At 41.0% G+C, this 13812-nt stretch overlaps 1 protein-coding gene across 3 annotated transcripts in view; it reads right to left on the bottom strand.

The window, feature by feature from the left end:
* Window positions 1-197: 197 nt before the first annotated feature.
* The window catches only part of si:ch73-63e15.2 (protein strawberry notch homolog 2), a 67427-nt gene continuing 53812 nt past the window's right edge, over window positions 198-13812 (bottom strand). For all 3 annotated transcript variants that reach the window (XM_038716277.1, XM_038716278.1, XM_038716279.1), the window contains 16 exons: window positions 13272-13354; window positions 12944-13126; window positions 12635-12756; window positions 12014-12145; window positions 11746-11881; window positions 10840-10952; window positions 9318-9389; window positions 9029-9137; window positions 8844-8915; window positions 8544-8687; window positions 8098-8192; window positions 7148-7240; window positions 6858-6989; window positions 6078-6154; window positions 5579-5769; window positions 198-4738 (listed from right to left, as the gene is read on the bottom strand). In XM_038716277.1, the coding sequence (XP_038572205.1) occupies window positions 3495-4738; window positions 5579-5769; window positions 6078-6154; window positions 6858-6989; window positions 7148-7240; window positions 8098-8192; window positions 8544-8687; window positions 8844-8915; window positions 9029-9137; window positions 9318-9389; window positions 10840-10952; window positions 11746-11881; window positions 12014-12145; window positions 12635-12756; window positions 12944-13126; window positions 13272-13354 (2998 nt within the window). In that variant the 3' untranslated portion in view covers window positions 198-3494. The remainder of the gene's footprint in view (window positions 4739-5578; window positions 5770-6077; window positions 6155-6857; window positions 6990-7147; window positions 7241-8097; window positions 8193-8543; window positions 8688-8843; window positions 8916-9028; window positions 9138-9317; window positions 9390-10839; window positions 10953-11745; window positions 11882-12013; window positions 12146-12634; window positions 12757-12943; window positions 13127-13271; window positions 13355-13812) is intronic.

Genomic DNA, 13812 nt, shown 5'->3' with positions numbered 1-13812 from the left:
CTTTTTATTTCTGCTCTATTTTATCTCTTCAGTCTGTCCTCTTCATGTTACGTTGTTCAAATGAATGAGGCGAGACGTCACACACGCTGCCTCTTCCTACATGAACCCTGCATGAAACCTCCAGCAGTTTCAACAAAGTGCTTTTCCTAAACCAGGCGTGGAAAAAATGCGACAACCCAGATGAACAAAAGACTCTGTTTCAGCAATCTTCAAGTTTTTATTTGTTTACAAAGTTAAGATTGCAATTTCATATAGTCCTTCCTTAAATGAGTAGAAAACCTTTTTTAAAGAATTAGTTGAAAGGCACAAATTTTACAATATATACATTTGGATCTAAATTATAAATATATAGAAAACAAAAGCACAACCCAGAATAAAAGTGCTGAACACAGTTTCTTTTTTTACAGAAAAAATAGGCTTTGTTTAAAAATACATACAATCAGTAGCATGTTTTTTGTTTCATTTTTTGTTAGCAATAAATTATTTGAGTGATAACGTTGATAACATATAATATGTTGTAGAACCAAGAGATATGGTTACAGTATACACAGAGCTATCCATCAAAGTTCAGAAACACAAGCTTGCAACGCTCAATCATAACCAACAAGAGAACAGTAACTTGATTATGCCATTCTTAGTGCAAAAGGATAATAAAATGATAAGAGGCCTAACTATACGCATGAAGGATTCCAAAAAAAAAACAAAGAAACCTTTTCTTCCTAGAAATGCGGTCCATGTCCCTCAAATGCATAAAGCTTTATTTGTGTGACTATAAAACACAAAATCAAAGGCAAATCTGTTGCAGATTGATTGATTGATGTCTCGGAATGTGCCTGATGTGGAATATTAAAAAGCAAAATTAATGAAGGTACGAGTAAAACGCGCAAGAGTAAGATGCTGCAAATGAAAAAAATGAAAGCATTAACAAGAATTTGAGATACTGTGAGTCAGTCTAAACCTAAACATCGGTTACACTGAGGGAGGAGGGCTAAAGGCTTGGACAGATCAATTGCACATATCAGTATAACCTAGGTGTGAATCGATTCGAAACTCTGTCAGCTTTAACATGAATTAGATGTCCAACAACTGCAACACAAATAAAACTGTCCACAGAAAAAGAGTGTTCCTGAAAAAGAAACAGCCTTTCATATTTGCCCTAAGAAGGCATAAACATGTAGAATCACTGACATTTTCACAAGGACAAACAGCAAACCCATCACATTAAGTCTAAAACATAAATACAGCAAGAGTCACAGCACAGACTTTAGAAAAAATAGCACATGTATTGGTTAGTTTCACCACTGTCATAAGGGGATATGATATATTTCTGCTAACGCCCCGCCGTTACACCTCCTGTAGGTTTCTTCCTGAGATTGATAAAAGTTCTGATTTCTTAGAGCCAGTAACTTTTGGGGGTGCCCGTGGAACACTTTGGTATCTCTCTGCAAACTGAAGGCCTGACAAAAGGTCTACAAGTTGGAGAAACAGTTCTAGTTGAGAAAAGCGAAACTGAAATGAGCAGAAATGAATCCAGACACTGTACAGCAGTATAGAACAGTGCAATCGTATTTGGTGGCAGGTTATAATAGAATTTGTTTTATAGTAATCTTGAACACTAGAAACTTCCCTGACCAAACATTTCATTAACTATTCTAATAAGCAGGATAACATACCTAAAATCTAAATATCCCTTAAATATAAATAACAATAACTTTAATAATAACGATGACTAAAACATCAAGAACGCATTGCGTTCATCCCGTGAAAACTTACTACACAAAGGTTGTATACATTTCAAAATCTGGTCAACTAAAATACTATGAAGCACAACAGAAGATTCATAGGTATGCAAAGGTAACCACAAAGCTTTGCCTGTTGAGCGTAAACAGTACTTAGGCATGTATGTATCATAACAAATGTAGAATATGGTTTTATTGCTTTTTAATCGCTTGAACTTATCCCGGCATTTTGTCATGGACCAACTACAGTGCATCCTTTTCACACAAACATGGCCAGATCTCACAGGTTTTTAAATATGTACTATCATACACAGCGAACATGACAAGTCTACACATTTCAAATGTTTTTATAGCCGTGACGCCTGAATTGGAAACAGTTTTAATGAGAAATTTGTCTCAGACTGCCATTATCAAAGCAAAGTTTTAGTTAAAAACAACAGGATTTTCTTTCAGATCTCCAGACAATAAAAACATGAAATTCTAGACTTAAAAGAAAATTTCAAATCTGTGTTGGTCAAAATGACACAAAAAAAACCCCAACCCCAACAACAACAACAACAACAACGCACTTGAGACTTTCCTGAGAAATTCAAAATCAAATCAAACCAGGAGTCACATCACTAAATGTTATTGTCAGCTTTTTAAAAAAGGGTGATAAAATTTTTTGGACACATTTTTTTATCCATGCTACTCAATAATCCGTGCCATACCGACCTCATATCAACAGGGACAGAAGGACACAGAAAAAGGACAAGTCAGATAATCAGACAAGCACATACAGGCTTAATGGAGGCTTCTTCCTGAAACCCACCACCAGCATAGTGTAACCCAAACAATGACTGACTAACTAACTGAGGGGGCTAAAAGTTAAATACAAATATACCATATTTAAAATAAAATTAAAACCAATGCTCAAGAGTATAAATCTATACATTAGGCTACATAGATTTTTAAAGACTGCATTTATAGATTTTTCCAAAGGCACTGTTTGCAACAGCAGACTGCTCTTCATCTCCCTTTTCCCTCACACTAGTGTTCATACAAGCAGGGAGAGAAACAAGAGGGAGCATGTAGAAGAAAAAAAACAGAAAACTGAGGCATTTCATGGCAAATCAGCTACAAGATTTTATCTGTTTTTCTCTCATCTTCCAGTTCAACACTATCTTTTGTTTCACTCGAACCAAGCCTTGCATACAGCCTTGTTTTAGTCAAGACAAACAGCCATGAAGCGAAGTAACAGTAAAGCAAAGTTGAAAGATGTGGTGAAAGGCATTTAGAGCTTCCAGCAACTTCACCAATCATACCTCGTAACATCAGCAGCGGGAGGTTTAATAAAGATTTTCCACACCTCAAAGAATGAGCTTTTGTTTTGACAGCTCGTATGTTCAATAAAATACAGTTATGTTATTTTTTCACTTGCTTCCTTTTTTTTTAAATTTTATTTTTATTTTTTTTAAACACAGCTGCCTTTCACTGTAGATGACACACTTTGGAGCAGAAATCTGATATTGATCGAGCCCGCCATCACCTCAACAGCCTCAAGCAGGTGAACGCTACAGGTGGATAGAGAGAAGGGTGAGCCGAGCGCAGGACAGGCAGTGACATGACTATAGGCCCTGAGGGGAGAGGGAGTAGGTCCGGGGGTGCGATCATAGACAGCAGCGAACAAGACACAATATGCTTTAAAAAGACTAAACAAAAAAAAAATACCTAAAGAAAAACAAAGTCCAGATGAGCTGTTGCTGTTGAAGCGCTTTAGTCTTGTTGCAGGTACTGAATGACAGACTTGCGGTCCGGGCCCGCCTGTAGCATGCTGTTCAGAGCCTCACGGACGTCAAGGGCGCCAGGGCTGCAGTGGCCGTTGGGTAACGAAAGGGTGTCTGACTGGGGGAGGAGATAGGCGGACGGGAAGTGAGAGGAGTTGTTGGAAAACAGAGAGGAGGATGAGGACGGGTTGGAGAAGAGAGAAGACGAGGAGGACGATGTTGGGATGAGGGTGGATGTGGGCAGGTGGCTGGCGGAGACGTGAGAAACCAGGTTGTTTGACACAGAAGAGGTGGAGGACGTGGAGGATGAGCAGGAAGAGGTAGAGGATGAAGGGCTGGCTTTCTGTGTGGTCATCTGGGGAGACAGGGGCAAGTCAAAAAAAGCTAATAAGTCTTGGTGGTGGTTATTGGCCAGCAGGTTGTGGCTCTGCTGCTGTTGCTGCTGCTGCTGCTGCTGCTGTAACAAAAGAGGCTGCTGCATTTGTGCAGCGTGCTGGCCATTCGGTGCACTCTGAGAGATCAGAGAGTCTATATTAAAGTCATCTCCGAATCCTGCAGTGTGTCCTGTCAGGCCGTCCAGATGCAGTCCACCCTCTGTGCTGTCTGGGGAGGGGGATGGTGAGCTCATAGTCAGGTCCAAGATATCATCCAGGCTAGTCTTTGAAGACAAGCTGGGAGACACTGCGGTCTGATAGAGTGAAAGAGACGGATTCTTCAGCTGAGGAAAAGGGGACAGAAAGTTCTGGGGGTAAAACTGGGACAAACTGGAGGCGAGGCTAGACGTGTTGGGTAGAGGGCCCTGGTTGGTGGTGGTGGAATTGATGGGCCAGCTGTTATGGGTCCTTTGCTGGGTTTGGTTGGGGTTTCTCTGTAAGGACAACAGGGTTAAGTTCTGGGAGGGCTGCTGTAAAGTGGACTGGGTTTGCGCTTGTATTCTCTGTAGATGCAGGCTCCCAGTTTGTGTCCTTTGTAGAGCGTTTTGGTTTAGTTTCTGTTTGATTATCTGACTCTGGGCGAGAGACTGGGCAAGAGACTGGTTTTGCATGGGTGCCTGGCTGAACAGATTTGCCAGGAGGTGTTTGTTGTCCTGCTCCATTTTACGCATGCGCTCCTCAGCTAGTCGCTTGTCCGCTGCCTGCTGCTCCCTCTCCTTTCGTCTCCTCTTCACCTCCTCGTCCATTAGCAACAGCTCCTCGCGCACGCGGGCCACGCAGTTCTCGGGGATCTTGATACCTGGGAGAGATGAAAAGTACGGTCATGCCCGTTATCAGTGAGGTACAAGGCTTTAACAAATGAACTGCTTTAACCAAAGACTTTTCAAAATATGCAATCATCCAAAACCAGATATTCTACAATGATCATTTCAGTTCATTTAAAGGCGATATCACTACAACAGTAAACATTTCATAAACACACACATCTACAGTTTATTCTTCTTTCAATTCAATTCAAATTAGCTTTATTGGCATGAATGTATAACAACAATATTGCCAAAGCATCATACAAACTACATAAGAACAATCAACCCCAAACATTTCATTAAACAAGTAATTAAAGCGGAAAGTAATTAAAGCGTATGTGTGTTTGTGTGTGTGTTAAAAAAATTAAAATAAAATAAATAAATAAAACTTTCACGTCTTTGTAAAATCTTTGTAGCGCACTGAGAAAACAGAGCAGACACTGAATCTCCAGTGAGCGTCCTCGTGCTGTTGGGTTTCCATGGATGTCAAGCTGCATTGCAACATGTTCAGTGTTTCTGGCCTAATAATTTCAGAAGTGTCAGCATCAATGTAGTACTAACTGGAGTTCATAGGAGACAAATAAGGAAAGTAAGCATCAATTTGATTTCCTCAATTTGTCAAAAAGCACTTTCACAGCATCACGTTTTACCATCAAAACAACTCACTGACATCTGGCAAATCGATTTCACATTTTGCAACTCTGGCCTAGAGCAAACTCTTTTATCAGTATTTACAGAATATTCCTACCAGTGTGAGAGATCTTCTATAAGCCAGTAAAATGTGCACTGTGTTAGTGGACTACATGTCACTTGTGTCGGGGGGATGTACTGACCAACTTGCTTGTTGTGCTGCTTGGTTTTAAGGCGAACAATCTGCAGGATACTGGAGCTGGTGATATCAGACACCACATCCGATACGCGCTTCCACACACGCAGCAGAGCGCCACACAACATGTGGTACTGACGGAGGCGCATGCCCTGCAGACACTCCTGGCCCTCCTCAATTTTCTTACACTTCCCGTTCCTAGAGAAAGAGACAGAGTACAAAAAGTCAAATATTTATGCATACAACAAAAGAGCCCTGTAAATCCCTCTATCAGGAAATATGTATGGCAGTTTGAAGGACGGCTCCATCCTAGCACTTTAAACAGCTCATCTGGTGACAAAGGCACTTGTGAGGTTATTTCTTCATGACTAGTTCTCAGGTGATCTGCAAATCCTTTGGAATGGCATCTGGTCTTAAAACCCCCCTGACTGAATCCTAATAAGTAGCAGCCTGATTGGATGCATTGAGCCATTAATCCCAAGGGACATTGTGGATTCCCTACTTACCAGTTGGCATGGCTACACTTCTTGAAGGAGAAGGTGAACTGGTTCTCCCAGCTGTCCTGGGCTTCCTCTGGAGTCACCTGGAAAATGTACAACACCGAAATCAGCAAAGGACTCATCATAACCACAGTCTGATGCAACACAATTGCGCAGAAACTTTAGCAATAAAGAAATGTCTTTAACTTCCAACTGAGAGTCACGTCATAGTTTCATCATCTCATGTGTCAACGAGAAAATGACTATCGTGTTTACTAGACTAGGTGAAAGTTCATTAATTATCACCCTGTTGTTCATGTTGGGAAGAGAAACATTTTACTTTTGCGCACTTTAGCACACTTCTCCTGTTTATGTACATGTTTCTATTCGACAATGCCATGCCAATAAAGCCCCACTCAATTGAACTGAATTCAATATATATTGCTACATTGTTCAGCTCTAGGGTGTCTTGAACATTGCCTTGTTCATTACTCTTCCGTGGCCACAGGGGGGCATCACACTCCACATATACACCACAAACAATTGCACATCAAGAGGAAAGTCTTGAAAATGTACAGCTTCGTCTTCTGTCAAACCTTCCCCATAACCACAAGATGTTTTTTTTATATACTTGACCTTTTTCTGTTGTAATGTAATCAACAGATATATACTCATAAGACAATATACTAAGCCAAATCACAGATGAACATTAAATCATTAGATGGACATTATTGAGTATTGATAGACCAATATACAGACACAGCTATTAGCCTAACTGATTCAGCAACAGACAATCGAATCAGTTACCTTCCGGTAGCGTTGCTGCAGGTTGTCCAGGGTCTCGGGGTGGGCCTGCTTGCCAATGTTGGGCTTGTAAACAATGAGGTTCTTGCCTCTTCCTTGCTCAGCCAGCAGCACACATGGGTGGTTACCTCGCAGCTGCAGAGAGGACATAAAATATTATCTTTTCAGTGGATAGCACATTTTGCCATCACATCGCTATTCTGTGAGGTCTGTGTCAAATGAGAAATCCTATACATACAGTGCCTTTTACAGTAGACCCCGGGTTTAGTTTGCTTATTATAACATGAACTCACCTTCAGGGACAGGTAGAATCCATCATCGGGACCACTCAGCTTCAGTGACCTGTTATAGGCCTCATCCCAGGGCATGCCTCTGTCCACACTGATCTACAATGGGTAAAAAACATTAGATTAACGCATGTGATGTGAAAGAAGGGAAACCAAACAGTCCTGGACAGTCCCTGACAATCTATCTCTGTACATGCTAAACTGGTCCAAGCTGAGCAGCATTTTGCCCAGGTGCTAACTTTGAATTGTCAAATGCAGGTTAGCCTGCAGCTGACAGCTAAAAGCAGAAGATACCAGTAATTATTCTGTTTCCACCTCCCACTAGTGTCTACATGGGTTCCTCAACCGTGGACTAAGCCGCAATGATCACAGTGTTACTGCTAGCAAAGTAACATTAATCAAAACTCCCATAGTGCAGGCGCAACTTTCAGTTGTACCAGGTCTCTCTGTATGCAAAAACTGTGCATAGTGGAAACCGTTTCATGGAAATCTTAATAAATTCATAGTGATTGGTATTTCCTGCCACTAAACTGAACTTTTCATTGTTTTGGTCTACTGGCACCAAAAAGAGAGATGAGAACAAGATTTGCATTTTTTGGAATCATGTTTATTCATACAATCTTTTCTTGTTCCTAATGCTCAAGCTTTCTTGGCAGGCACAACAAAGCAGTGTTCATTCTGTAACAAGATTAGGAAGGTCACGTGTAATGCCTCAAGATCTTTCTAGGCCACACAATTTCGTGGGTCTGCTCTTGGTTTGTGCTCCACAATTCTTATTTTGGCTCCTTTAAAACTAAAGCTGAACCTCGCAGGTTAACTCAAGATATGACACAATAATGGTATTCTGGCCACTGTAATGATTCGTGAGTCTCACAACACAGGTGAATCACAGGTGATGTACAACATACAGATAACCAGCTAACAATAAACCTGAGATGAGGTTATGAGGTGCCTACCTTATAGAGAACCACCTGTCCATCCTGAGGGTTTCCAACTGTCAAGAAAGTTTCCTGCTTCTCCTCATAGATCTCATCGTTACCCGGGGCGAGGTCTGTCACAGACACCAAAAGAACAAGGTTACAATAATTACTCACATTAGAAGATTAGGAAGCATTGTAAATCAATCCAATTTAAGATATGTTGACAGATAACAGAAGAAAGGAACAGCGACATGTCTAATTGTTTTTACAACATTACTGATGTAACTGATTAGCTTACATTGCTATACAGCAATGTGTATTTGAAAAGCCTGTCAATCAATTTTAAAAAATAAAAGCAGATTCTAATGTTTTTTTCTTTTGGTGGTTAGGGCGACGTTTCATTTTCATTTTAGATCACCAATGGTGGATTTATGTAAAACCTAAAACAGAATCGTGTGTTGAGTAGCACTTGATCTCCATACCTAGGATTCCCATGTCGTATTTCCCCTCCTTCTTATCCTTCTCAATTAGGTAGTCAAAGTTGTCGGTGAAGTACTGGAAGAGATAGTTCTGCTTGTGGACCTCCAGGCCCAGGATGCGATTTAAGAACTTGGTGATGCTGCAGTCTGGGATAAAGACACAACACAGAACAGTTAATGCAGTCGGTTTTGTGTTGACAGATGAACACAGGACACAACGGAGTTAAAACTGTCAAGTAGGTGGCCTAGATCGACATATTCATTTTAAGTAAAATATGCCTGCATGCCTCTTGGGTACTCTACCTTTCTCAGTATTAATCCCAAAGCGAGGCTCCCTACAAAAGATGCCCACATCCATCATTCCAATCTTCATGTCTGAAATAAAGAAAGACATATAGTTGTTTAACTCATCAATCGCTATAAAAGTTGTGCTGGTGAAATTGTTTTCCGTTTACACATGCTGACAGTCAAACAAAGCTCAAACATACCTCTGAAGAACATGGCGTCACCCGCAGGGTAGCCTTTGGGAGGGGGCACCTTGTTCTCTATGTGGCCAAGGATTGCTTTGGTGATTTTATCTAGAGCCTTGGTACCATACTGCAACAAAAAGGGCATGTAACAGGTAAAGACAAATTCTCTCAGAAGGCTCATTCAGCAACTTAGTGATGCAAAATAACATTTAACATAAGAAATCCTGTATACTACTAAAAAGTGAGAAAAACCTTAATGAAACATTTTTGACACTCATATCATGACATTATTTTCAGGGGGGGGTACCTTGTTCTCAAAATTGTACTTGCTCAGGTCTCTGGATTCTGTGGCTCTTCTGTCTCCATGGGTTAATGCACCCTGCAAAGTGGATTAGCAACATATTATTATTAGTATTAGCGGTATTAGGTTTACAGCCTTCAGAGCATTCAGAGCATCATCACACTAATACTGACAGACACACTGACATGGGATAAATCTCTGTTTGCTGTTGATCATCATGACCCAACATCAATATCCAACCTGACTTTACTGCTCAGCCTTGGTACAAGAGGGTAAACGTGAAATTTTATAACTAAATTAAAAAAAGGATAACTATGAATATGAAGACTATACAGTTATTACATGATTACTACAATCTTACAGCAGATGATAGCGAGGACTTGTAGCCTTTTCGTTTATTAATTCTGCTCTTTTAAATATGAGAGATACAGTATTCAACACAATAGACTGGTCTCTGCCCTGAGTATCAAAGTCACAGAGACAGAAGACAACTGAAAAAAAAAGAAGACAGAGAGAAACATCGGTCAAACACAATATTTAGTTAACTTTCAATGCTGGGATTATCAAAAATCCCAGCCTGCGTGTGACCGTTACTTTTAAGATTTCAAATGAACTGCGAGGGAGGTAAAGGAAAATTTTGAAGAAGCAAAGTCAACAGCAATCTAGTCTTGTAGCCAGCTGCTCGCTCTGCCCACACAGAAAAATGCCTTGAGACACCAAAACAAAAGGATGTCTTAGCCAAATACTAGTTCACTGCTGATCTGGAGTCAGCCAGTTGCAATAGTATTCAGCCTTCTAAGTTGAAGCAACTCTGTTTGTGTGTGTGTGTGTGTGTGTGTGCGTGCGTGCGTGCGTGCGTTGTATCGTGTTCAGGCAGGCAGGCAGATGGGATGTGACCTATTGTTGATGCAGATTTACCGAACACAGCTGGCAAACACAGGAATGACTTCCTGGAACTGCCATCCCATTGCACACTCCTTGCCCTTTTCCCAAAAGAACGGTCATGCTGTGTCACTATGGAAATAAATGACTGCTAGTGCTGAAATGCATTGATAATTATGGAAAAGAAACCTACACTCATAAATTATCCAGACAAGCTGCTTAACTTTTTCTGCTTATTCAGTTTTCCGTTATTGAGCTGGAGAAAGGGAAAGACCCAGAATCCCTTGAGGTTTGTGGAGAAGTTGATGTAACTTCAAGCAAACCTACAATAAAAGGGACTCTATTGAGAGCTTCTAGCCCAGGGAATACCCCAGGAAACAGGAAGGACAGAATAAGGGGTGCAAATGACAGTCAACGGCAACCCAGAGCACAACAATCAATAAACACAGATCCCGTTTAGTGCAGAGCAGTTCTTCTCACACTCCATAAGACAACAAGTTGAAAAGGATTATTTTCCTATGAGACAGATTTCACTAAGATAAAAAGGAAATAAATTAAATATGGGACTAGAAATTGTGAAAAACAAGAAGAGCAGATACAACATACACACCCACACAAACAGATCTATAAAGGCTGTGATATTTACCAGGCTCTCTAGTCTCTTAGCCACAATGGAGGCAAAACGTCTCTCCCCAGCCAACTCTGAGATGAGAAAGATATACTCGGGGGCTGTCACCTGATTGGACCGATGCGTGCGACCTGGAAAGACAAGGAAAAGATGATAACAGTAAGAGAGATGTGTGTATTTCACAGTGTGCATAGTTAATTCCTTTAAGTTGAAATACATTGTTTTACAATACAAATTTTTACAACAAAGATCAGCACCCAGTCACACACAGATGAATGAAATAAATGAAAATGTTTCAACAAAACAAGGAAATCATTTCCACACCAACTTAAATTTGTGTTTATGTGCAACATCTCATCTGTGCATCATCAATGTTTTATACTAAAAAAGTAAAAAGTAAATATTCTTGGTGACATGCATAAGATCTGCATATTAAAGTGACATCTGATCTTTAGACAGAGATCCCCTCTTTGAACAGTGTGAGTTATTCTATGGAAGAATCTCTGTCCTCTTATGAGGAAATAATGATGACTGTCTGTGTGTGTGTGTGTGTGTGTGTGTGTGTGTGTGTGTGTGTGTGTGTATGTGTGTGCGCATGCATGTGTAAGATGCAGCATACAAAAATACTCGCTAATGGCCTGAAGAAGAGACAGATCATATATTTAACTAAATCCTTGTGCCTTGGAGCCAAGTCATACTTAAACTAACTAGAATAACAGAAAGCAACCACATCCTCAAAACCAGTACTGTTTCAGGGAGACAAAACAACCTTTGTCCTAAATTGGAAATTCTAAGCGTAAACATTAGAGAGAAAACTAGGCAGGGCTCTCTGAAGCAACTCTATCCTGACCTTTAGTGTTACTCAAGTGTTTACTCCCCTTTACATTTAAAAGGCTCACTGTAAAATTACATTTCCCGACTCACCAAACTGCTGAATGGCCCTGTCTGCACTCCAAGGCAGTTCTAAGGTCATGTGGACCCTGCGCCTCTGGTTTTTAACTCGCTTGTCCGCCTGCAGGGAAATCCCGGAGCTGGCCGCCTCTGAGATGATGGCCACCAACTGGAAGAACGAGGTTTGGATTATTGGTGGAGATTATTATAAAGCAGTACATTTCATACATACAGATTGTTTGCAGCCAGTCAATTGTAAATTTTTACATGCAAAACATATGTCTGATTGACTGTAGCTGACCTTCTCTCCAGCCATGAAGCGATCTTTTTCCTTGATGTTAATGTGCTCTATGGTAAGACCCTGCTCAGCCCGCGACTCATAGCGGACGCTGCCATCAGGACGCCGCACCACACGACCCTTCCGACCAGTCATCTGCAAAAAGAAGATTCAACACATTCTCGCTTAAAGATAGGGTAGGTAATGTCGGAGGAGCTAGCAAAGGACAGCTAGATTATGAAGCATCAAACCGAAGAAATCCCATCCCCTCCCTAAAAGCCTTCCTCCAAAGCCACTCGCACAAAGGCAGGTAGGTAGTTAGACGGACAGGTGGGCCACCCAATCATTTCATCCGGGCCAAATGATATGATATGCTGTGCTTATTACAGTCCTGTGACAACCACAGATACCGGATCTTTTTTCTTTTTTGTGTCAGAGCATTTGATTTATTGATTGCTGTTGGGATGTAAAGATAATCTCAACAAATATAACAAAAGTGTTTCTAAAATACATTACCTACCCTTTTACCTACCATGTTTTGAAAGAAATTCTGTTTGTGCTTGTGTATGAACATTATTTAGGTGGTGACATGTGAAACTTTTTAGATTCCCGGGGCCAGAGAGTTTCTTCGTCTAAGGTGCTTACCTCTGATACTTTATCTGGTCCTCCAAACTTATCAATGAGTTCGTCCAAGGTATTGAGAGGTAGTTCTTTTCCCAGAATGGATATTTTGTTGAGGAGGCTCTGTTTCATCTCCTCTATCCTGGCTGTGAATAGGAAGAAGAGCGGATGTTGATCATGTAACCCTGTTAGGCAAGAGCCACAAAACTAACTACAGTGTCAGCTACTGAGTGGAAGGAAATTCCCGTGTCTAGACATGCATCGGTTTCATCGAGACCAAAATATGTTTAACACAAACTAAAGACAAAGAGAAAAAAAACAAAACCTCCCTACCTGTCTGGCAGCTAGTTTGGTTGACAAAGATGACGTCATCATTGTCTAGTAGGGAGTCTGGTGAGGAGTTGGAGTCCGTGTCCATGCCATCAGAGTCGCTACTGCTGTCATCGCTGATGTTGATCACACCGCCGCTGTCCACGGTGTGCTTGGGTACCTTGGTCTGGCGACCTCTAGGCTTCCCTGATTGGAAGCCACAACACGATATTTGAATAACAAACAGCACAGCTCTAAAGCACAGTTTGTAGCATCATTCAATAAGAAATAGATATAAATTAGCATGCAGGGCTAATGCTTGACATGGTGTTAACAACTGCCATCCTCTTACGTTTTCTCTTATTCCCCGGTGCCTTCTCTCTCCTCTGTTTCTCTGAAGGGAAATGTTTCATTACAAGAGAGTGGAATACTCCCCTAAAGGAAAGATATGAAGAGGAGAAAACAGAGACAGAAACTTTTATACTGACAGCAAAGCGATCAGGACACAACACATGGCAGTTGTTGCAGTTAGACACTCTTTCCTGACGTGGCCTCATTATTGCTGTCAGGTGTTGACAGAAAGATTAACAAGTTGTGTGTGATCTAATATACACAGACATTCAGGCATGTCTGCTGTAAGAGGTTCAGGGTCACACAAGTTCAGAGCACTCAGCACCGGTACCCTTCCCTGTCTTGTTTTTCTAATAACTAAAGCGATTGTTTGGTTTAACTGAGAATAAACGGTGAGGACTTACTAACTGCATGGCCTGAAGTACTTATCGTTATATAGAATGGATGTGGTGAGGACATGTTCTCCTCCAGACTGGCAAATCATTTTTGCAGTTTAAAGCAACAAAATGAAATGGAAAAAACCCACAGCCTGCAGTCCACAA

This window comes from Micropterus salmoides, unplaced genomic scaffold (assembly GCF_014851395.1).
Source record: "Micropterus salmoides isolate LMB-PRFRI ecotype aquatic unplaced genomic scaffold, ASM1485139v1 Ms_hic_scaffold_13, whole genome shotgun sequence".
NCBI lineage: Eukaryota > Metazoa > Chordata > Actinopteri > Centrarchiformes > Centrarchidae > Micropterus > Micropterus salmoides.
The sequence above is the reverse complement of the archived record's forward strand: the minus strand, read 5'-3'. Positions and strand labels throughout refer to the sequence as shown.